General features: G+C 37.3%; 1 protein-coding gene across 18 annotated transcripts in view; it reads right to left on the bottom strand.

Moving 5' to 3' along the window:
• SYNE1 (spectrin repeat containing nuclear envelope protein 1) overlaps positions 1 to 24,501 on the bottom strand; it is a 300,382-nt gene that overhangs the window by 195,475 nt on the left and 80,406 nt on the right. For 15 of the 18 annotated variants that reach the window (XM_065057381.1, XM_065057392.1, XM_065057386.1 and 12 more), the window contains 13 exons: positions 24,131 to 24,238; positions 23,225 to 23,362; positions 21,884 to 22,048; positions 19,057 to 19,169; positions 18,340 to 18,508; positions 14,385 to 14,481; positions 12,748 to 12,950; positions 8,177 to 8,341; positions 6,548 to 6,700; positions 5,977 to 6,120; positions 4,450 to 4,623; positions 2,518 to 2,676; positions 391 to 555 (listed from right to left, as the gene is read on the bottom strand). In XM_065057381.1, coding sequence (XP_064913453.1) covers positions 391 to 555; positions 2,518 to 2,676; positions 4,450 to 4,623; positions 5,977 to 6,120; positions 6,548 to 6,700; positions 8,177 to 8,341; positions 12,748 to 12,950; positions 14,385 to 14,481; positions 18,340 to 18,508; positions 19,057 to 19,169; positions 21,884 to 22,048; positions 23,225 to 23,362; positions 24,131 to 24,238 — 1,953 coding nt within the window. Of the gene's footprint in view, positions 1 to 390; positions 556 to 2,517; positions 2,677 to 4,449; positions 4,624 to 5,976; positions 6,121 to 6,547; positions 6,701 to 8,176; positions 8,342 to 12,747; positions 12,951 to 14,384; positions 14,482 to 18,339; positions 18,509 to 19,056; positions 19,170 to 19,636; positions 19,805 to 21,883; positions 22,049 to 23,224; positions 23,363 to 23,815; positions 23,835 to 24,130; positions 24,239 to 24,501 lie in introns of those variants that run through there. The other 3 variants (XM_065057394.1, XM_065057389.1, XM_065057395.1) reach the window with 3 other exon arrangements.

Raw genomic sequence — 24,501 nt, 5'->3', positions numbered from 1 at the left:
CCAGCAAATTAATTTATTCTCAGCCAGTACACTGAGATTTAAAAGCTACATGCATAAGTAATGGTTATGATATGGACACATCTGAAAAACAAAGCAGCGGATGCATTAGACTGCCAAACTGTAGTGCCCTCACTCCCAGTGGTTCTACCGGCAAACCCGACCCTAATTTCTACGGAGTTTTCCCTGTTAACCTTCTGGTTCCTTACATGCATCAATAAGAGGGGTGATCTTTTTTCCTTTTAATTTTTCAATCTTAACATTAGTTTGACCTGATCTATATAACTTCTACACGTGAAAGAAATCCACATCAATTTTAAAATTAAGTAGGTTTTTCACTTCTATGTCATGCACTCGAAGATTTCCATGAGGAAGGTCAGAGAATTTACTCACGCTATGTTTCCTGAGAAGTTCTTCAGGATTTCCTTTTTCTTTTAAGCAACAATTGGCAATTTGTATTACTTTCTCCAGTTCTGCTCTAGACTCCTCAAATTTCTTCATCAAACGGCTATTTGCTTCTATGTTTTTTCTCCAGTCACCAGCTTTCCTGACCATATTCTGAGTTATAAGCAAAGAAAATGAGCTGCCACTTTCTCACTGTTTTTTATTTGCTCTCTTTTACCATGATCTTACAAAAAAATGCAGTTGCTTGTCGCCACTCTCTCAAATATATGCCATTCACAAGAGCTTCTCCATTTCATGCTCCCGTTTTTCCAATTTTTAATACTTATATGAAGGCTTGTGCTAATGTCATCCTTCATTCAGATAAAAATAGATACCTATCTAATACAGATGTGTCAGAATGCCTCTACCATTTGGGTAGTGCTTCTTTCCTAAAGCCTGCTTTTAAATGTAAAGCATCTGGTATGGCTAGAAGCTTGCCATTCAGTTTTTCCCAGTAGCAGACTACCTCCTCTACATGACTCTACATGAAGGTGGTTTGACTGATGGATCCAAACAATTCCATGCTACAGGTCTTCTGACCTGGAGGAGGTTTGTATGATTATCATGCTAGTAGGCCAGATAAGCAACCAGGAAGAAATCCACTAAAAAGAAAGCAAATTTTGTGGTTTAGTTGCTGACCTAAAATCCTCTTGTTTTGAAGCCCTAGTCACAGCTCTTAATTATTCTGCTTCATAGTCTGTCCCAGCACAATTCCATAAGCAAATGACAAAATTTACCAGGGGAAATTAACAGTTCACCAGTTCAGCTGCAGCAAGGTAATTTCAACACTGCTTACTAACCATATATTTTATCATACCATCCTCACTGATTACAAAACTCAGTGTAAGGAATTGTAACGGTTTTATACAGTGAGCTAATGAAATCTGTAGTTCTCAACTTAAACATCTTGCTAAGACTTTTTAAAGTCTCCTGATAAAAATGTGTGTATAACAACAGAATAATATAGGAATGCATTTACATAAGAAAATGCCAGTTTCTGGATCCATAAATATTTTAAGTCTGTGTATGCCACATTTTGTATGCCTATGCCAAATTGCATGGCTTTTTTTTCCTAACACAAAAAGTGATAAATCACCATCCATCTTCACAGAAACAGAATAAGTAACGTTTAACATAGTAACATGGATACAACTGTATCTGCTTCTGTTACTATAAGCTAAACTTAAATTATTTCTTTCTAAATTGTAAAACTAAACCCATATATCTTTAAGTGCAATCCACAAAATACAATATAAATTTTGAAAACCACCTTGCCGGGTCAGGTCTTTACTGCTGGATGATTTTCTGTAGCTTAAAATTCAGTTTAGATAGCCTAATACTGAACAATAATTGCCTGAAAGCAAATTTAATAGAACTCAACATCTGGAGATCTGACTCCAAGAAAAGGGTTAATTTCATGCTCACGTGGCGGGGCTAGACTGGGGCTGAGTAAGCCCCAAAATGTCAGTATGGCTAATAATAACATAGATCTCTGCAGATAAAGAGAATTGTAGCCCAAGTACATATCTTTACATTAATAAATACATATATGTATTAATAAATTAATAAATACATATATGCATTAATAAATACATATATGTAACTTTCTATATTCACAATCCACTGCACTGTCTGAGGAAATACAACGCTCAGCAATAGTACTATTTGCAAAAGCTTCCATCTTCCACGTTTTGTGTGAAAGCTGATATATGGCAATATAGGAGCAAATAATTAGCCAAGATAACAATGTCTCGAGAAACAAACACCAGTGCAGCCCTAAAGGCTGGATTTCAGGTGCCTCGTTCCAAAGGAGACCAAGAGGTGTGAAAGTTCTCCTTAAATCCCTGGATCCTCTGAGGCAGGGTCACCTCTGAACAACTGTATGGAGAACATGATCATCAGTCTCCTGACCACTTATAACCTAATACAGACAAATTCTTAATTACTGCCTCGACACCAGAAAGGAGAGCTCTCTAGGACAGTAGCTATGGAGTGATGAAATGGAGATCCGATACGATGGATCATCTGTATATGAACAAGTTTTCAAAACTATGCACCAAGGCATGACGTAATTACCTGAAAAGTGATCTGAACTTGTGTAACTTTCTTCTGAAATGTTGACTGATGGAAATGCTGTAACACTTCACTAGAAGCCACACACTGCAGGATACTCTGACTATTTCTCTCAATCAAGGACAAATCCTTCTTGCAGTTTTCTTGATAAGCTACCAAATCCTGAAAGAAAAAAACATATATCCACCCTGGCCAGGAACAAAGGAGAGAAAAGTTTGGCAAAATAACAGGAAGATATTTTTTGACAACAAGAACAAAAGGGACAAGATCAGAGCACCACAACAAACAGACCACACAAAACATTATATGGAATAGCACAGACCACACAACTTTCTCCTTGTATCCAGAGTTCTGCACCCAAATAGAGCTCTAGCTATTGATAAAAAAAAAAGACACAGACACACACCCAAGCCTTTCAGGTAATTTTAGAAAATGCAGGTCAATAATTTTTTCTGTGATTTGACTTCATGGGATGTCTGTATTTATTGTATAACTGTAGGTAGGCAGCAGTGAAAGCAATAGACATAAGAATGACTGCTCTCAGTACCAGGCTGAGATGTTAACCTTTCTTGCCTTTCAACAAATTAACCTTTCATGTCAGCTATTGGAATTTAGATTTCATTATAAATGGCATTAAGTAATGAGAATTACATCTTTTTTTTTTAATTAAAAAAAAAAAAAAAGAAGAGGGAGAGAAGAAAACATGCATGTAGTTGCACAGGATGAAAAAAAGGATTTAAAAAAAAAATTATGTAGAGAGGAAACTGCTCTGCTATTGAGGGAACACTGTATTCCTCAGAAGAAATCTCTGTTTACTCTCTCATCAGCAGAAACCAGCACCCTCCAGATAACTGAGGAGATTTTGGTTCCCTGGTTGGGAAGTAACTCCAGAAGAAACATGTTTTTTTATTTTACCATTCTGGGTCAGGTTAACCTTCAGAAGCAGAGGAAAGAAGCACTTTCTTGAGCTGCTCCTTAACCTGCAGGCCAGACAAGTCACTCAGATTGTGTTCATAAATAGAACACGATTTAGTCAGAAGATAAATGGACTGGCTTAATTCAAGATCACCAGATCATTTTTTACCCAAATGCAATCAAAGCTTGAAGTCACTGCAAGAGAAGACCCTTCTTGCTGAATTATTGGGCTAATCTCCAGCATCATTACAGGATTGGACAAATTTTATATATATTTAGATACATAGATAGATAGATAGATAGAGATAGACAGACAGACAGATAGATATATACACACATAAAATGAAATTTCTTTGTTCTATTTTTTTTTTTTCTTTTTGCAAAGGACTCTAAACAGTTTTGAAAGATTTCAGCTTCCCATAAAAACCCATTTAATTACACCACCTGTCAAATCCAAGTCCAATGAAATGTGAACATCAATTTTGAGGGACTAATTCTAGGCTATATACCACACACACAAGGATAAATCCCACAATCCTAATATTTTTGTTTACTTTTCCAAGTGAGTTCTGACTAGCACTCAATTCCTCCAGAATGAAATGTTTATTGGTCAGGTAGAAAAGTTAATGTTCTACTACAACTTCAAAGAAACAACTTCCATGCTTCTAAGAAACTTCCATAATTGTCCAAGAAAACCTAGGGAAGCTCCTGGTCATGTTATTTCGTCTGATTAATAAAAAAAACAATGTATTTCTGATACTTCAGTCCAATTTCCACAAGATTAAAAGAAAAAAAATCTCGTATTTATTTCTTGGATTAAAACCATGGGCAGTAGGAGGGAACATAAGTTTCAGCCTTTTTATGTTTATGCCTAGAGTTGACTTTAGGATAGGTTATGTTTGTTTCCTGAATATGAAGAAACATTTGCTCCGCTCTACCAAGTTGCAATTCAATTTCCTGAAAAATTTATCGTAAATATTCAGAGGCAGCAGATCTTTGTAAGATGTTTTTGAAACTTACTTGGGCTTTTTGTTTAAGAACAGTTGTAGGTTGTGCTTCAGGATCCAGGATAGAAATAATTTCATTGACTTTTTCAAGAGATTCATAAAAATGCGTGATTTGTTTCTCCAGTTCTTCCAGTGGAGACAGCAGATGTTGGCATTCATACAGCAGGGCACAGGAATACTCCTTAACCTTTTTGTCATTTTAAAGAAAACAAATAATTACAAAAAGTTGTAAAATCTGATAAATAGCAGCTTCCTCTGCATGTGGGTTTATATATTTGCTACCTGCCTCTTTTAAGACAGACCAATGCTGATCCTGTATTACTTCTAAAGAAAACAATATTCCATTTAAGGATGGTAGTTTTAAAGACTGAAAAAAGTAACATTTCTCCACCCTGAACTCAATCTATTGTTACTATAAATATATATCTAGTGGCGAATGGCACAATGTCTGGATGGACAGCGGTAACAAGTGGTGTCCCTCAGGGGTCCATACTGGGACCAGTACTGCTTAATATCTTCATCAATGACATAGACAGTGGGATTGAGCGCACCCTCAGCAAGTCTGCAGATGACACCAAGCTGAGTGGTGCAGTTGATATGCCTGAGAGATGGAATGCCATCCAGAGGGACCTGAATAAGCTCGAGAAGTAGGCCCATGAGAACCTCATGAGGTTCAACAAGGCCAAGGGCAAGGTTCTGCTCCTAGGTTGGGGCAAACCCACAGTATCAATACAGGGTGGGTGATAAACGTATTGAAAGCAGCGCTGCCGAGAAGGACTTGGGGGTACTGGTGAATGAAAGATGGGACATGAGCCAGCAATATGTGCTGGCAGCCCAGAAGGCCGAGTGTATCTTGGACTGCACCAAAAAGAGTGTGGCCAGCAGGTCAAGGGAGTTGATTCTGACCCTCAGCTCCACTCTGGTGAGACTGCACCTGGAGTCCTGTGTCCAGCTCTGGTGTCCTCAGTACAGGAAAGACATGGACCTGTTGGAGAGGGTCCAGGAGGTGGCCATAAAAATGATCAGAGGGCTGGAACACCTCTCCTGTGAGGACAGGCTGAGAGAGTTGGGGTTGTTCAGCCTGAAGTAGAGAAGGTTCCAGGGAGAACTTATGGCAGCGTTTCAGTAATTAAAAGACTATAAGGACGATGGGGACAGACTTTTTAGCGGGGTCTGTTACGACAGGACAAGGGGTAATGGTTTTAAACTAGAAGAGAGGAGACTGAGGCTAGACATGAGAAAGAAATTTTTTACAATGAGGGTGGTGAAACACTGGAACAGGTTGCCCAGAGAGGTGGTAGATGCCCCATCCCTGGAAACATTCCAGGCCAGGTTGGACAGGGCTCTGAGCAACATGATCTAGTTGAAGATGTCCCTACTCATTGCAGGAGGGTTGGACTAAATGACCTTTGAAGGCCCCTTCCAACCCAAACTATTCTATGATTCGCTCAAGTGCATATATCTGAGCATTTATATAGATGAGTTTACTATTTATTAGTTCAACAGTCAACAATGTCTAGTAGAAAAAGTATTCTGCAACCTTGCTCAGCTGCTCTTTGATCCTTGTCAAAGTTCCAAGCATTTCATTCACTTCCTCTTGGGAAACTTCTTTTGTAACAAGTTGAGTTGTTCTTGTAAGCATTTTGTACTGAGTTTCCATTGCAGGCAATTTCTGCTTAATATTCTGAAACAAATGTTTCAAAAAAATATTTCAACAATGGCATTTATGCATTAACGGGAGATACAAGTCTCATGTCAAGAGATAAAATATATATATTCCAATAATTAATTGTTTTCACTGTTGATTTTAGTGAATAATGGACTGTATTTCAAATGCATGAAAACTGTGCCAAAGGGTATCAGTCAGCTCAACTGAATGTGATTTGAAACTACACAGAAAGAAATATCCAGATGGACAGTGTTTTGGAAATGTCACTCATAAAGTGATTCATATCAGCTATAGCAGATACTATACAAAAAAGCACAACTGTTTTTACAAAATAGCATAATAGTGGAAATGTATACTAAAATAATTGTATGGTCTCAGAATTAAATAGTACTAGTTTCACTCTTATGAAGGAGAAAGAAAGGAATGGAAGGAAGACACTTACTTCTAACTCTTGTACAAACATTTTGACTTCAAGGAAAGACACTTCTACAGGGGCTGAAAGTTTCTTATTGCTTCCATCAATAAAAGCTGTCAAATGGGCAACACCATCCAAGTATTCCTTCCTCATTTTGTCTAGTTCATCTGCTCGAGCATACTAGGAAAATGCAAAGTATAACAAAACAAAACCACCCCAAATTAGATGTCCGTCAATTAGGTAACGACTTAAGAGAACTAGCATGTTTTCAGTCTAATTGTTTGTTGGAAAAAGCACATTCAATAAAATACAAGATATTAAGAACTAATCTTCTAAATTCATTAATCACCTGCATTAGTTTTGAAAGTGCTGTTACTAAAAAGAACAACATTCATACAAAAGGTCAATCTTTTTTAAGGTTTGGATCATTCACAGTATGCCAGACTAATTTGTTTCTAACCTAAAATCAACATCTGAATTCATTTCTCATTACCAACAGTATCAATTTTGAAAATTCAGCAAAAAGAATAGAATAGGAAAAGCCTAGGAAAGCTGATGGATAGGGAAATTTCAATGAAAGAACTGCTGGCTGGAGGAAGGCTAAACATGAATATTAGAATGAGATGTATGATAGAACTGGTGAAAAGCCAGTGAGTAAAACCATATCACAACATATGAAAAAATCTGCGTAAGTAGGGGAAGGGACATTTATGTCCCGGGCATTACTGTTTCCATAGTGAATCACTCTAAAGATCATCAGTAAACAAAACCTGAGAACATTCTAGTCAACAGTTTGGAAAAGCTACAATAAAAAAGGGGCAATCATTATGTTTTTTTCAGTTTAACTTGACTGCAATGGTAATAATCATGCCAGTAAAAAAAAAAAACACAAACAGATCCAGCATGTTCAAATAGTCAACTGCTATTTAAAATCACTGGAATGGGAAAATATCATTAGATGTATATTGACCATAGCAAAGATATTTTCTAATGTGTTTATGAGGTGTGAAACACTTCTGTGTAATTTTATCTCATCTTCTCTTTGCTTTTTAAAGAGCAAATACAGAAACATCACTTCTTTTTCCAATCAGTTGAATCTCTTCCATGAGATAAAGAGTAGGTGTTTTTCTTTTATTATCAGTGCCTCCTTGCGCACTAGATAGGAAGTAATGTTTGACTGATTTGGGGAAAACATTTAGTTAATTAACTTGCATTTTACCTGCTTATTGCTGCAGTAGTATAACTGAACACAATTTTCATTAAAGAGTAATAAAAATATTCATTTTCAGCATTTTCACTCTTTAGTTTTACAGAGTTTACAATAACATTAGCTACTTAAACCAAATAATATTCTTCAAAGAATGGTAGCGGATATGTGTAAATAATATTCATTGTATCAAGAACGTAAAGAAAAACTGCAGATCATACTAGCTGAAAATGTCCAAAAATAAGAAGCTATATACCCCAAAAGATAAACAAAGGAATAGGCCTAATAAAGTCAACTGCTGTCAGAGATTGATTTATAATTCAAATAATGCTGAACAGTTAGGCACTTTAGTAAGCTGTCCTATAGTCCTGCTAGTGGAACAAATCTGTCTTGCTTGCATGGAAATGATGATGTAAATATTTAAAAGTAACAAGCACAAAACCACATACCTGCTTAACTTGCATAAACAATTCTCTCCATCTTCCATTAAGTAACAGGAGCTGCTGTTTGAGGTCTCTGGAAATGGTCTCATCACATGTTTCAATTAGAAAATTACCAGCATCATTCATGGCTGTGTGCTGTTGGATCCAATGAGGTAAATGCCGGAAGAAATCCTGAAGGACAAAATAAAAACACCTTCCTGAAACCCTTTCAAATAGTCTTTACCTTAAAGCATGAAACTAGAATTTAATCACTAGCTAACGGCTTGATAAAACTCTTTGAACAACCATCCTCTGAAGCTCTTCATATGAGATATTAGATATTAAAATCATGAATATAAACTATGGAATTAAAAATTACCAGCAGTTTACTTACAGCTCATTTCACTCCAATGAGTAACTTCAGTTAAGCTTATGGAACTCTTCCTTAAGAGAAAGCTCCATAACAGAAAACAGTTTTAGGACTCCTCTAATTTCTGTCTTGCCCTGAAGCGGTATGGGCTGATATAGTAACCTGGGCCATATACAGAGTGTGGAGAGATTCTGTGAACCATCTGCATCTTTCCATGGTATGGCATCCCAGAAGACCTAAGAGGACTGATTCATTATTGCTGCTTCTTTCTATCTCAGAGAAGATGAGTGGGAAGGGGAAAGGAACGGCTGTCACTGATTTTTTTCCCCGTTCCAGTGCAGCACCCTAAACATCCCAGCCACAGTGTCAAATGCTTCTGTGCATCTTGTAGACAGTTACAAAGACCAGCCCCCTCCTTTCCTTTTTGCTCTTCAAGAGGCTGGGAAATTGTTCTTGAGGCAGGTATCTCCAGACACTGACTACAGCTATACCAGTAAACAGAACAGGATCAGTCACTGTCCCATGATTGTCCACATCTTCTCTGACATGGTTTTGGCTTGTCCCTGCTATGCTCCTCCCAAACAATCCACAATTCAATGGACAACATGTGGCCAGGACTGTTCCCAATAGACTGAATCATGAGGCCAACTTTGTTCAGGGGAGAAAGAGTAGCCACAAGTTACTTACATAAAACACAAGAAGCTAAAATCAACCTGATCAGCTGAGATCATCCTTCCTGCCCAGTAATGATAACTGTTGGTATTTATATTATACCAGTCTACTGAATTATTTTCAGAGGTTTATTTTTATTGAAAAACTGTTTTCCATTATTTTACATCAATTGTAATTAACAAACTTTTACCAAAAATTATACTGTCATGTAACTTGAAGTGCTCACTCCTGACCTGATGTCAGTTTGTTATCTTAGAAGCTATGAAAACCATACTTTGGTATTAAGAGCTGGGATTGGGTGGAAATGTAGCACCTATTAAGTGAAGTATTATTCCAGTCAATCTGTGTCATTATTGAAGCTTCATAAACAAAACTCATTGCTTCTGTACTCTAATATTAAAACAGAAAAAAAGAAAAAAAAGACAGCAAAACTATCTTTATGACTGCATGTCCCCAAAAGAAACTGTCTAAAAGATTCCTAAAACACCAAAGAAATTGATTAATTACTTACCCATCAAACATAGCAGCACATATTAATAATGTTGGCTTGCGAAGGCAACTAATATTGAAATCTGACATCTGTGGTAGGACAAATGAGTGGAAAAAATAATTTTCTTTAAGTGTCTCCATACAAAGCACATGACTATGCACTCTGGCGTTAAAAGCTGTGTTTGCCTTTGAGTGAATCGTGCAACATACTTATCTCTGAGTAATACCACTGCCCTATATTCATGCCAAAGATGCCACTGACCATGTTATCACAGATGATGCCTTTCTTCATTGTGTGTTCGGTCAGGAGATTATGATATGGTGGCAATTACAGAGATGTAGTGGGACAGCTCACATGACTGGAATGTGGTCATGGATGGCTATGTCCTTCTCAGAAAAGACAGGCCAGCAAGGCGAGGTGGTAGAGTTGTTCTTTAGTGAGACAGCAACTACAATGTATTGAGTAGTGACCAGGGGCAGATGAGGAGCGAGTTGAGTGTCTGTGGGTGAGAATTAAGGGGCAAGCTGGCAGGGGCGATACTGTTGTGGGTGTCTATTACAGGCCACCAGATCAGGGTGAGGAAGTTGATGAGGACTTCTACAGACAGCTGAGAGCAGCCTCACAGTTACAGGCCCTGGTTGCCATGGGGGATTTTAACTACCCTGATGTTTGCTGGAAGGACTACTCAGCCAGCCATCCACAGTGAGGAGGTTCCTCCAGTGCATTGATGATAACTTCCTGATGCAAAAGGTGGATGAGCCAACTAGGAGAGGTGCACTGCTGGATCTCATTCTCACCAACAAGGATGGTCTGGTTGAAGTAGTAAAGGTTAAGGGCTGTCTTGGCTGCAGCAACCATGAGATGGTGGAGTTCAGGATCTCATGTGTCAGGAACAGAATACCAAGCAGAATCGCAACCCTGGACTTCAGTAGGGCCAACTTTGACCTCTTCAAGCAATTGCTAGGGGAAATCCCATGGGCAAGGGTACTTGAAGGTAAAGGGGCCCAAGATAGTTGGTTAGCATTCAGGGATTGCTTCTTCCAAGCTCAAGATCAGAGCATCCTGACACACAGGAGGTCAAGGAAGAGAGCCAGGAGACCTGCTTGGTTAAACAGGGCAAACTCAAGTGGAAGAGGAGAGTTTACAGGTCATGGAAGGAGGGGCTGGCCACTTGGGAAGAATATAAGGCTGTTGTCAGAGGATGTAGAGAGACAACTAGAAAAGCTAAGGCCTCCTTAGAATTAGACCTGGTGAGAGGGGTCAAGGACAACAGAAATATCTTTTTCAAATACATGGCAGATAAAACCACACTAGAAGCAACGTAGGCCCTTCTTTGTCTCTGTCTACTCTGCCGGAGGCTGTCCTGAGGAGCCCCATACCCCTGAGGCCCCAAAGGAAGGCAGGACAATGGAGGTGTTTGCCTTGGTTGATGAGGACTGGGTTAGGGAGCAATTAAGCAATCTGGACATCCATAAATCCATGGGTCCAGATGGGATGCACACGCAGGTGCAGAGGGAGCTGGCTGAGGTCACTACTAGACTACTCCATCATGTTTGTCACGTCGTGAGAAATGGGAGAGGTGCCTGCGGACTGGAGGAAAGCAAATGTCACTCCAGTCTTCAAAAAGGGCAAGAAGGAGGAGCCAGGTAACTATAGACTGATCAACCTCACCTCCATCCCTGGAAAGGTGATGGATAGATGATGGCAAAGCAGTGGATGTGGTCTATCTTGACTTGAGTAAAGCATTTGACACAGTTTCCCACAGCATCCTTGCAGCTAAACTGAGGGAGTGTGGTCTGGATGATCAGGTAGTGAAGTGGACTACGAACTGGCTGAAGGAAAGAAGCCAGAGAGTCGTGGTCAATGGGGCAGAGTCCAGTTGGAGGCCTGTATCTAGTGGAGTCCCTTGAGGGTCGGTACTGGGACCAGTACTATTCAAGATATTCATCAAGAACTTGGATGAGGGCATAGAGTGCACTGTCAACAAGTTTGCTGATGACAGCAGACTGGGAGGAGTGGCTGACATGCCAGAAAGCTGTGCTGCCATCTAGCGAGTCCTGGACAGGCAGGAGAGTTGGGCGGCAAAAAATTCAATGAAATAGAACAAGGGCAAGTGTAGAGTCTTACATCTGGGCAAGAAGAACCCCAGGTTCCAGTGTAAGTTGGTAAACGACCTGTTGGAGAGCAGTGTAGGGGAAAGGGACCCGGGGGTCCTGGTGGACAGCAGGATGACCATGAGCCAGCACTGTGCCCTTGTGACCAAGAAGGCCAATGTCATCCTGGGGTGTATTAGAAGAGGGGTGGTTAGTAGGTTGAGAGAGGTTCTCCTTCCCCTCTGCTCTGCCCTGGTGAGACCACACCTGGAATATTGTGTCCAGTTCTGGGCCCCTCAGAAGGACAGGGAACTGCTGGAGAGAGTCCAGTGCAGAGCAACAAAGATGATTAAAGGAGTGGAGCATCTCCCTTATGAGGAAAGGCTAAGGGAGCTGGGTCTCTTCAGCTTGGAGGAGACTGAGGGGTGACCTCATTAATGTTTATAGATTTGTAAAGGGTGAGTGTTACGAAGATGGAGCCAGGCTCTTATCGGTGACAACCAATGATAGGGCAAGGGGCAATGGATACAAACTGGAACACAGGAGGTTCCACTTAAATATGAGAAGAAACTTCTTCGCAGTGAGGGTGACAGAACACTGGAACAAGCTGCCCAGGGAGGTTGTGGAGTCTCTTTCTCTGAAGACATTCAAAACCCGCCTGGACACATTCCTGTGTAACCCCATCTACGTGTTCCTGCTCTGGCAGGGGGATTGGACTAGATGACCTTCCAAGGTCCCTTTCAATCCCTAACATTCTGTGATTCTGTTTGTATTGTGTGTATATTTCTCTTTGTACATGCTATATGTGCAAACATAGAAACAGCTGTGATTCATATAGAGAGTATGCCAGAAACTGAAAAAAAACCTCTCCCTCTTGTATGACATTTTGTAAAACAGCCTAAGCAAATGGAAAAATACTTCCCATGTTTCACAATTTACAAAATAGTCAGATACATATGCTATTAGTGCATACCTTTTTAGAATGTTCAGGTTGATTCAGCATTTTTTCAGCATCTTCCAGCCAAGCCTGTAGACCTGCCACAGTGCTGCTATATCTGTCCCAATTAGCAATTACTTCTTCCAACATGCTTCTTACACTTCTCACCTCTACAGAGAGGTTCCTCCACTGTGCTGTTGTGTCATTCATGAATTTCATCACATTCTCAACTTCTTCCACTGAGATATGGAAAGTAATTGATTATTTTGGTTCATTATTATTTATGTAAATCTTAATTTTATATTATGCTTATCCATTCTCATCAGGAGATTATATTTTACTGCAACTTCTATTTCAGTAGGTTTTTTACATCCATACTCCCAGTTAACAGCCTAATTTTAGTGCAAAATTACAACTGAGAAATTAAAGCTGTGAATTAAAGACTAAGGAAAGTACATCAAATGAGTGCTGTATTAAAACAGTCACACAGCATATTCAGTGTGGTATTAATTTCTAATCTGCAATAAAAGAAATCAAGAGAGAAATTTTCCTTAGAAATGCAGAACATATATTATGTCTGAATTGAAGACTACTCAATGAAATCCTGATCTTCCTTCCACCAACTTGAAAACCAAACTGCTGCTAATTTTTGCCATTTAATTTTTAGTGTTTTCCTCATGGCAATGAAGTGTGTTCTCATTCAAGAAAAAAAAAGAAAAAAGAAAAAGGACCCAAGAGAGTCCTGACACTTCATACAACATGTAGAAAATTAATAAAAGAATTCATAAAAAAATTTGTTATTTAATTTTGTAATAGCATTGAATAAATCTATTAATTTTATTCTTTGTAAGAACACCTTGTAAAAAATGTTTAGTTTCATAAAACTTCAGTGTCACCATCACCAGCTTAAATCTCATAACAAAAATATTATATCCATTTCTCTCCACATCTGCTAACCACATCAGCAGCTGCAGAAATCCTCCACTGACATTATTGTGTTATCTCCTCAGCAGAGATTAAAATCATCTCATCTCTGTAACTATGTAGGTCAAGTAACGGCCTCATGCATTGCCACTGATCTCAGAAGTGTTCAGCAATTACAGGAGGCAGTTATTGAATCAGCTACACATTTTTCTCATGTATATCCATAATTCAACTATCATTTGGGTTCTTCTTACAGGTTTTCACATTTAACAAAGAATCCGCAATAATTTGGGGGATACTTTTGCTACTACAATATTGGGACCAATTATTTCTTTTTTTTTCCTAGTAAATGAAGCCAATCCAAAGCACATTTCCAGGCACCAGAATATGATCTTCTTTACTCTTAATTTGATCTTTGATACACTTTTGGGTCAAGTCAACAGCACTGAAACAATCCAGAAGCTGTCATGGACCATGGACTTCTCCCATTAGGAAGTCGGAAAATTAACACCCTCTTCTGATGATTAAGAAATCTTAACACCAGGAAAATAGGTTGCTCTGTACCTGCTGGCTTCACACTAGAAAATATATTAAATTGCTACCAGAGGCCATAGCCTCTCTGGTGAACTCCAGCTGCTGTACAGCTCTGTTGTATGGAAGAAATAAATATTGGGAGATCTTTTTAGGGGATACTTTTGTGTAAAGAGACTAAAATGGTGTCCCCATGACAAAAAAATATAGGCATTTACCTGAGCCATTTGCTTTGGCATACATTTCAGCTGCTCTTTTCAAGATCTGGTAAGTAACTTCATACTGCTCAAAGAACTTACTATTTTCAATAACAGACTGAAAAGAAAAAAAAATACAACAGACAAAATAAAGATAGATATTAAGAATAAGGATAATTTCCATTAAATTATATCAGGACAAAGATGACAACTTTTAACTTCATTATTCCTCCATTTTTTTCACCATTATAAAAGAATATTTAAATTATCATCATTATAAAATAATAGATGAATTTCACCTTTTAAAATTAATGGTACAGCAGAGTCTCCTTTTATAAATACAGTTCATTTACATTGCATATGGAAAGAATATTTAATATATTCTTAGTCTGCTAGTTGCTGACTTGCTAAAACTCACTAGCATAAAATATTTTTAAGTTAACTGCTCAGTTTCTGCACATTCAAAGTTATTTAACGGAAGCTGTTTTACACTGACATCTAAGTGGATCATTTTAATAAAAGAGAAAACTTTATCCATACGGGTCACCACAAAAATCAAATCCAATCAAACTTTAAAAATTGTTCCTGTTTTAAGCCTTTGAAGATAGGCAGGTTTCACTGTAAGAGATGAAAAAAATCAGAATTGTTCTTCATGTTTCCTTTACCTCCTTTGTAATTGGTAAAAAAACAATTGAGGAAACAGTGCACAAAAAGATGCTGCTTTTCCAAAGAGTGACACAGCGCTTTTCCTTTGTGAGTGATGTTTTAGCTATTACAGCACAATGAATATTTTATCTGGAAATATTCTGGTCAGAGAGTTACAGCTCTTTATCATTTATGCCTCTTTATCCCTCATGGCAAGTGATACTGACTCTTTTATAAATGCCTTTCAGAAGTGTTACTCTGGTTAAGTGTGATATTTATCTCTATATCATGAAAGCATATTGTATCTTCCATTACCACTGTTAAAAAAGGGAAAAAATCTGCTTTTTTACAAGGTTTTTATATCGCCTTGCCTAATGTACTTGTCTAGAGTTTTGGAAAGGTTTTGTAACTTACACTACTTCCCAAGCTTTCTCAGTTAAGATCTACAACATTAAGGCAAGTACATCTCACATAGGTCTACACAAGCTTTGGAGTGTCAGAATAGACAAAATTCTATGTGTACAAGTGTCATTTTTGTAAAAAAATGTTTTAAATGAGATCAAAGTTCAATGTACCTTGATGAGGAGAATGAGATTTTGTGTATTCATAAACATACATTACATAAACACTAAAAACAGTTTTAAAAAATAATCTGCCAGTATATATCTAAAAATCTTCTAGCTTAAAACATTTTGCAGTTATGTTCAATCACCACAGTTATCTAGTGTGTAATTTGGAAATGTGTTTATAACCAAGGAAACTAGAAGTCAAGGACAATCCCTTTTTTTCCTCTGCTTTACTGTTAAAAAAAATATCTGGCATGTATAAAGAACTACATACTTTACTATGACTTATGTGTCAAACACCTGACTTTGACTTTTGCCAAACCCATACACACAAGCTTTTTACTCTGAACCAAAAACTGCAAGACTTCATATGAGAAAGTAAAAGACTGTATCAAACTACTTATATATAATACTGATCTCAAGAGCAATTGGAAATATTTTAAAAAAATAAATATTGACATTTTATTGATTAATGTTCTCTCATCTGACAAGATCCCTCAAAGAAAATAATGTAGCTTTTTCCAGATTCATATAGCATATGGTGCTAAAAAAATGCTAATACAGTAATGCCAAAACACAGTAACATGGGTTAAATTCATGGATAACTGTACCCAGTGTCTCCATTACAGCTGAGACTTTGGTACAGTGAATTCTTCAGGTTGTTGGCGTACAATTTATACTGACCTTTAATCCTGGTATTTGACAGACAGGTGAAAATAAGATGGAATAATGTAACAACCACCACTGTTATTTTTCAGCTACAGTACATAAATATTTTCCAGGCATATGTTCTATCCAGATCCTAACTACGCATGTTCCTAGAATGCTGACATTTCTGTCTGCTTTGGCAGACAAACAATTACATTTTTATCTCCTACTAGTATAGTCACTGACTACAAGGTACTGACTATAGCATTCCTACGTAAGACTCCTAATTTACTGAAAGAATAACACTTGGATCTTCATCCTATCAAACTGTTCCCAGGTAAGCCAAAGCAAATAAAGTCTCTTTCCATCACTGGACACCTGGAAGGAGGCAGAAGTCAAGGTAATCAGGCCTGAAACAGAGCTCTATTTATCTTCTTGTCCCAATTTTCTCACGTTGATGCGATGCAGATGTATGAATGATCCAAGGAAGCATTTTCTTTCCCCTAATGACCATCTCAGCATTAGTGGTCTTAAGCACAAGAATAACTGAGGCAATTTCAAAATAACATACAGATTCACCACTTAATGTTCATTTTAAAGCAAAAAATAAGAAAGCGATAGAAAATAATGATCCCAAAGTCAGACTATCCACTTCCTCATTGTTTCCCTTGACATGTTCTAGTAGTTTCTGCGCTAGTCTTAGAGAGTATACAAATGCACTATAACTACTAGCTATTGCACATCACCCTAGAAAACTCCATTATTTTAAATAACCATCTGAATTTTGCAAAGCTTGTCCAAAACAAGGCTTAACTCCTGAATTATGTGTTCCTAACTATAAACATAGAAAGGCAAAAGTGTGAACACGTCTTCAATTCTAGAGGAACTTGAGTTTGAAGTTTTCTTCCAAAGCATTAAAAAGTGTGAGGGCATCAATACCTTTCTCTACGCAGTGTCCTGGCTCTGAATGCTTCTTTAACTGTACGAATTATTTCCAAACTGAATTTTCCTGTGCAATTTTCCTCATATGGATTAGACAGAAGGGGGAAAAGTATTTAGCTCTGTCCTGCTTTTGAAAGAATACCTCACATCCTAATGTAGAATCATAGAATGTCCTGAGTTGGAAGTGACCCACAAGGATCATCAAGTCCAACTCCTGTCCCTGCATATGTCAACCCCACAGTTCACACCATGTGTCTGAGGGTGTTTTCCAGTATCTTTTTGAAGACTGTCAGGCTTGGGGTCATGACTACCCTGGGGAGCCTGTTCCAGTGCTCCACCACCCTCTGGGTGAAGAACCTTTTCCTAATATCCAAACCTAAATCTCCCCTGGCACATTTTCCTGACATTCCCTCATGTAGAAATGCAGTAGTGGCACTGTTCTACCAGCCACTTGGCACTGCAAGTGTGGATTTAAGAAGATACAGCAGCATAAGACCAAAAGGGAAGATACCAATGAGCATTTCGAAGTCAATAGCCTGTTTCTTCACATGATATATGGATCATGAAGAGGCTGAGCAATCTCTTTCCAGAACAGATATAAAGTAATGGGTTTAATAAACTAATGCTGAGCAGGAGAAGAAAAAATGTTATTTAAAAAATAAAATTACTCAGCTATCAGTCTACTATATTGAACAAGTACACAGAGGTAGCGTAACTTCTTTTTCTTCATGTAAAAGTACGGTGGGGGACTACAGGTCAAATACCTCCTCTATCTCTACACTTAATCTGTGAATAGTCACTATAAACTGCATCTATGCAGTTGTAAAAGAAGATGAAATTAAGTTATTTGGAATTGCTACCTAAGGTAAGTAAAAATTTAGTATTTGGAACTTCCAGATATGCTTGATAAGTAGATGGTCAGACAGTTAGAAGCTGGGACATTACTTTTGTTTTTGAAGAGATGGTGCAAAGAGAATTTCGCTTTTAGCCTTTCGACCAAAGTTCCTCCATGGGGAACACAGATTCACCTCTGAAAAAATATTCCATAAGAATGCAGTCATAAAGTTGATATCTGCCAAGTTTAATTTCAGTTTCTGTTCTTTTATTGATTTCCAGTAATCTTAAATATGAATATTTTAAAAAATAATTATGGAAAGAAAATAACCTGAACTTACAATATAATTTTGAAGTAGTAGTTCCACCGACTCTCGCCTTCCGTATTTGATAATCCATGATTTTAACTTTGATTCTGCAAGGACTAAGAGTGACAGTAGACGGTACTTCAGTTCCAGAAACTCCATCTTCAACAGATGGAGCTCAGATGAAGAGACAACAAAATTAAACCTAAAAAATGAATCACACTGTAGTAAAATACAGCAATATTCATTTTTGCAGGAGAGACTGAAGGCTTTAGTTACAGTTCAGCTATTTTTCTAATCTTTCACTTAATTCAAAGTCTACAAACATTTATTTATGCATTATGATCTGATGACTGCTCTTGAACAGCAAATTAATTACTTTTCTGTTTATTCATAAAAATAATCAGTTTACATCTGTTACTAAGTTTTGCAAAGTCATTTTTCTTTTATTTTTTTTCACATGCATACTGGCTGTGGTTACATAACATTTCTTCCAGGGACAAGTAATAACAGGATCAGTGTAAAAAAGTATTCCCTTCCAGACCTCACAGCTTATTTCGATTTTCATCAATCTTTAATGCATTAGGTTTTTTGCTATATTTTTATGTATATGCTAGGAGATTTTTCCTTCCAATTTTTTTTACACTTGCCACTGAGAAATATAATTAGACAGCGATTTCTACACGAACAGACTAAAAAGCAAACAGGTTCCCTTTCATTCACAGCGGGTGAATTTCACATCAAAAGCCTTACCTCTCTGCCATATCCTCTAATTGGTCAGGTGGAACAGGCACTCCGTTAACAGACCTGGCCCTGTGGATCTCATGGAATGCCTTTTTGTGAGCATCTATGTTTTTCAGCAGATCCTGATTTTAAGAAAATGAGAGATTGAGAGAGTGAGGGGCGAGGGGAGAAAGGGAGAGAGAGAGAGAGAGAGAGAAGGCTCACAGTAGGCTATCTAACTAATAAGCACAATTTTAAGCCTGCACTGATGACTCAATGTAGTTAACTATTTGATCATGTTCTCGCATTTGCATGCAAGGGTATGCATACCACAAAAGCATTTACATCAACTAGAACATTTACATAAAGACCCCCCCTTACAAGACACTCTGCTAAAGCTGTGTCTAACAATTCTGGAAGATTTTAAAACAGACGATACACTGCAAAGATTTTAAAAAAAAAAAAAAAAAAAAAAAAAGAACTCTTAACTGTATTAAATAATCCTTGAAATGCAGTCTGCAAATACTCAATGCAGTCTGCAAATACTCTAATATTACAACAGCATAATCTTGCTAAATTTACTGTTTACATTTTTATAATAGATACTAACCTTTATTAAGTACAGATTCAATTTTTCAGCAAGTAATCTACTCCACTATATATAGGCAGAAGATCCATAGCTGAATATTCAGTATTTAGTAAACTTTTCACCCTCTCAGCATCAAAAGATTTCAGAATCACTCGCTCTATATTACATGAACAAATGAAGAATGTGGTACCTGACCTGTATTCCTGTGATAAGAAGTGTACCAGCAAAAACCTTACAGCAGAACACATTTCAACTGTAACTAAGCAACACCGCTTCAAACGGTTTCCTGGAGATTACATATTAAAATGAATGACTGGCAGTAGTCTTTGAAGAGATACTGTAAGAATAACACACCAAGTCCCCAGTGGCTGAGAGGACACACGACAGTGGGTATTTTACTGCATACAGACAGCTTCTGGCACAACGTGTTCAGAAGCCTATTAGCAAAGGAAACCATGCAAAAGTCCTCCTTTGTCACCTGGGGGAACAAAGTGCAGGCTTGTGCGTTGATCACAGATGTCTGTTTATTCCTACGTACTGAAGAAGGTTTTCTCCCTAGTCTTTGCACAGCAGAAATTAAAGGTAATTCACTCGCTTGGCTCATCAAGTGGTCCCACCACCCCCATCAACTCACTTCATTGTTTTCCACTTCAGCCAACAACTTGTTGAGAAGAGAAATGACCTAGGCTTTCTCACATGCAAGGGATGCACTGATTTTAGCATGGCTAGTGCTCCACTGAGGGCATTCTGTGACTAACATGCTCTCACATAAAGGAAAGACTTGGAACAAGTACCTCAGCTAGCTGCATTTGAGACCTTGCTAGACAAAAAGGAATGCCCCTAACACGCACTGGTAAGTAAAAATAAAGCCCATTAGTTTTATCCAACATCTACTGGAAGTTGGTGAAAACCTTTACACAGTGTTCTCATGAAGTGAAGTCCTGCTCTGAAAAATGACCCTCAACAAACACAGACATTGTCCTTAATTTCTGAATCTTGGTGGCAATATTAACTAAAAAAATTTAAGCACTTGCCCAATTGCATGAAGGTTTGTCCAAATAAGCTGGTACATTTTGTATTAGCTTCAAAATGACCATTAGCTATAAAGTTCACTCAAATAACCCATATCAGATCATACAAAGATATAGAGAAAGATATGATGTTATCTCAACAAAAACATAAAAAAACAATCCCAACAACTTCCTGGTAAACAAGGATTGAAAAAAACCCACTAATGCATTTCTGGTACTATCCAATAGCACATTATGATTCATTTTGCAAATCTGAGCAACAAAACAAACTCCAGGAACAGATATAATTACACATGTTTCTCTTGAAGCTTTTCCCATCTCATTCCCATGGGAAAACTCCCCTGGCATAGACTAACTGAAATAAAAATTTATTTGCTGACATAGAAATCCCTCACCTCAGCATTCGTGACACAAAGAAAATACAGTTTAGGATGCACTCTCCTATGTTTCTTAAGAGTGTATCAAAAGGAGGTCTATAGTGTTCAGATTATAAGAACAAAAAAGTGTTTGAGACGCTTTTTTAAAACAGATGTCAAATCCTATGAACCCTGGAATATTTGATGTTAACAAGAAAGCTAATGAAATTTAGCATTACAAGGGACTAGACCTTGAAAGAAAACAGTATTTAGATTTTAATATTGTTTTGGTTAAATTTTATTAGCCACCACTTGAGTTAGAAAAGCAGCCACTGTTCTAGAAAAGAATAATCGAAGACCCAGCTGTTCCAAAATGACCATGAAGCTTAGCAGCTTTTCATTGTATGGCATTACTTTTTAATAAAAAACCCCACACATATCCAAAACACAAAAATACGAAAACTACAATCAAGTTTTAAAATAGTAGTGACAAAGAAAAAAAGCAATATAAAATACAGCTTTATTTCAGCAAATGCAGTCTTTCTTTACAGCATCTTTTTCCTTTCTCCATCACATTTACTGGTTCTGTTTCTCTTATTACCTAACAATTTCTGACTACATTATTCTCATATAAATTACATACATGTACAGAAAAGCCTCACAGTTTTGATTTTAAATGAAAACTTGCACTCAGCACAGTATAATGGAAAAGGTATTCAAATTCATCTGGAAAAGTTTCCTGTTTGCCACAGCAGAGGGGACTTCTCATGCTATTTGTTCTCACAACACTTTGAAAATTCACTTCATTCTATTAGTAGGGATCATTTATGGCTTTGGAAACAATGAAATATAATGCACAGAATGAATGTATGTAGATCTACCTTATGCTGTTCAAGCTTCCGGTGTATCGTATTCGCCGTTTCCTCGTGAGCTTGCTGAACAGTTACTTCTTCCCTCAGAGCAGCCTCTGCTCTATAGAGCCAAGCACCTATGGTACCCAGAGGTGCAGGAAGAGATTTATCAAGGTGTATGTGCCAATCGAGTAGCTAGGAAATAAGAGTAACAGGATTGAACTTCCTTCCTTGCTTAATTATACAAACGAGTATTTTGAGAAAAATCAGACTTTATACTGTAAGACCAAACCCCCGCATAACAGAGTATGTTTGAGGCATAAACCTAGGCATATTACTTCACATTAGTTCTGAAATTATAGCATTCTCACAGGCAACAAAATCACTATAAGCATTCATTGATTCATTTATTTCTCTCTGAGAACTGTAATTGAGTTAGAGAACTGACCATATAAACTAGAACAACTGACAAGCTAAAGGTCTGGAATTTCATCAGTTAACAGGCACAGCAAGGGATGTGAGACCTTTTCCCACCCAATGTAATTTATTTCATACTTTTGCATAAAATCTTTTTGTCTCTATTTTGAACATATTTTCTATATGTAAAGTGAAAACGTGTCTGAAAGGACTGCGGAGTCAAGAATACAGCAATAAAATACTGTGTCTTATTAGCAATCCCAGCTACTGGAGTCAAAAATAATGAAAATTACATCAATACTCCAGAATATTTTTAAACAGATACTCTGTTAAATATATGACATGAAAAAAAAAAAAAAATCCATTAATATACACTGAGTAATAAGGATTTAATAACTTGTCATTTGGGACAAACAATATAACTCATTTGGGATTTTTCACTCAATTATTACAAAATTACTATCACAAATACTAATATTTGTTTGTTACTATTGCAATCAGGCCAAAAATAGCATTAAAGCCTTATTTACTGATAAAGTATTTATTATTACACATTTTTTTAATCTAGTTATATTAAAAATGTTATAATTTCTCAGATAACTCTAGCAATTTACATTAAAACATTGCATTTCAAAGAGGCATTGCTCACGCTTTTCTTTTCATCAATAACATTTTGAACTTGGCAAAGTACTGTGAACACACTTTCAAATAAAGGGAAACTGTGAAGTATAGTCATTTTTTTGAAGTTCATATTCTATCTTCAAGCAATATTAAAGATGATAGTGCAATAAATAATCTCAAAACAAATGCAAAATTATTAAACAGTTATAGAAATTTGGTTCATTTTAGGTTCCTAATGCTTAACAAAATCAACAGCAAACAAGGGTCTAAATGATTTTAAATTCAAATCTGTCATTTAATAAAAAATATAAAGCATAATAATTTTCAACTTACCCTGGAAGAAACTCTGTCCCATGCTTGCTTCACCATAGCTTGATCAAGTGATAATTTACCATCTTTCCTTAACGACTGGGTTACAAGTTCAATCTGTTTCCTTTTTACCTCATACTGTACTCTGAAATGCTTAAAAGACTGTACAAAGAGAAAATCAAATCAATGCAGTACAAAGAATGAAACTCTTCAACATTTATTGAGTACTACAATCTATGATTCTGTACTGATAGCAGTCCTAATCCTTCCCAAAGAGGAGCAGCAGTAAGCTTGTATATTTACACCAGAATGCACTTTAACAGAATATGGAATCCTTCAGGGAAATATAGGTAGGGCTTTTTTATCTCCCTTCAGTTATCAGATGTCTGAACCCTATATGAAAGGAAAAAATAATTGATCAGATAAACAAGCAAATGGATCAAATGCTACTCGGGATAAACAGTGGCTGCTTTCAGAGAATAGCCAATCTTAGGAGAAAATTTAGGCCAAAATTTGTATTTCCAATTTAGAAACTAACTTCTGAGAGAGGGATTAAAAATGAAGCTCTAAGCCCTGTCCTCTCCACCTGTCACCTCATTCAGCCTTCAGTCATACCTCCTATCTGAGCTATATCACGCAGGATCTGGAAGGACTGTACAGACACATGCTCACTTCTAACTAGGACAGTCCTTCACACTGCTAGAAAAAGCTCCGTGTTAGGCAAACCATCTGTGCGCTGCTCTACGTAGCAAAGCTGGAGCTGACATTATAAATCCTCCACCAATAAAAGGCAAGACAGTTTGTGTCCTTATTTGTCTAAACTACAGTCTATTGACTTGCATATATACAGATAGCATAAAATACTGCAGTACATGTTACACATAATGATGACAATAAGGTCTTATAATACAAAATTTTCCCTGTTCTTACCTGGTATTTTTCCTGTAAGCTCGTTTCTGCCACCTGTGCTCGGACTAAATCTCTTTCAAATTGTTCTGCCCACACTTTGAGGTCTCTCAGCATCAATCTGTCTTCCTTCTATGATTTAGTGCAATCACACACACAAGAAAAGCATCACAGCCTATTAGTAGAGGTGTCATATATAGTCCAGAAACTAACATCTCTGTAGCAAAACAAGGTCATTAGTTGTAGTGAAAGCCACTGGAACATCTGGGCCCAGTTCTCTCATCAGTTGTCCTCATACAGTCTAACTGAAAAATACTTCCTGAGTATGAGAGGACAACTCAGCATCTAGATGTGAGTCTTTAAGTGGTGAAATCACAACAATTTGTGACATTGCT

This window comes from Columba livia, chromosome 3 (assembly GCF_036013475.1).
Source record: "Columba livia isolate bColLiv1 breed racing homer chromosome 3, bColLiv1.pat.W.v2, whole genome shotgun sequence".
Taxonomy (NCBI): Eukaryota; Metazoa; Chordata; class Aves; order Columbiformes; family Columbidae; genus Columba; species Columba livia.
This window is presented reverse-complemented; position numbering and strand designations above follow the sequence as displayed.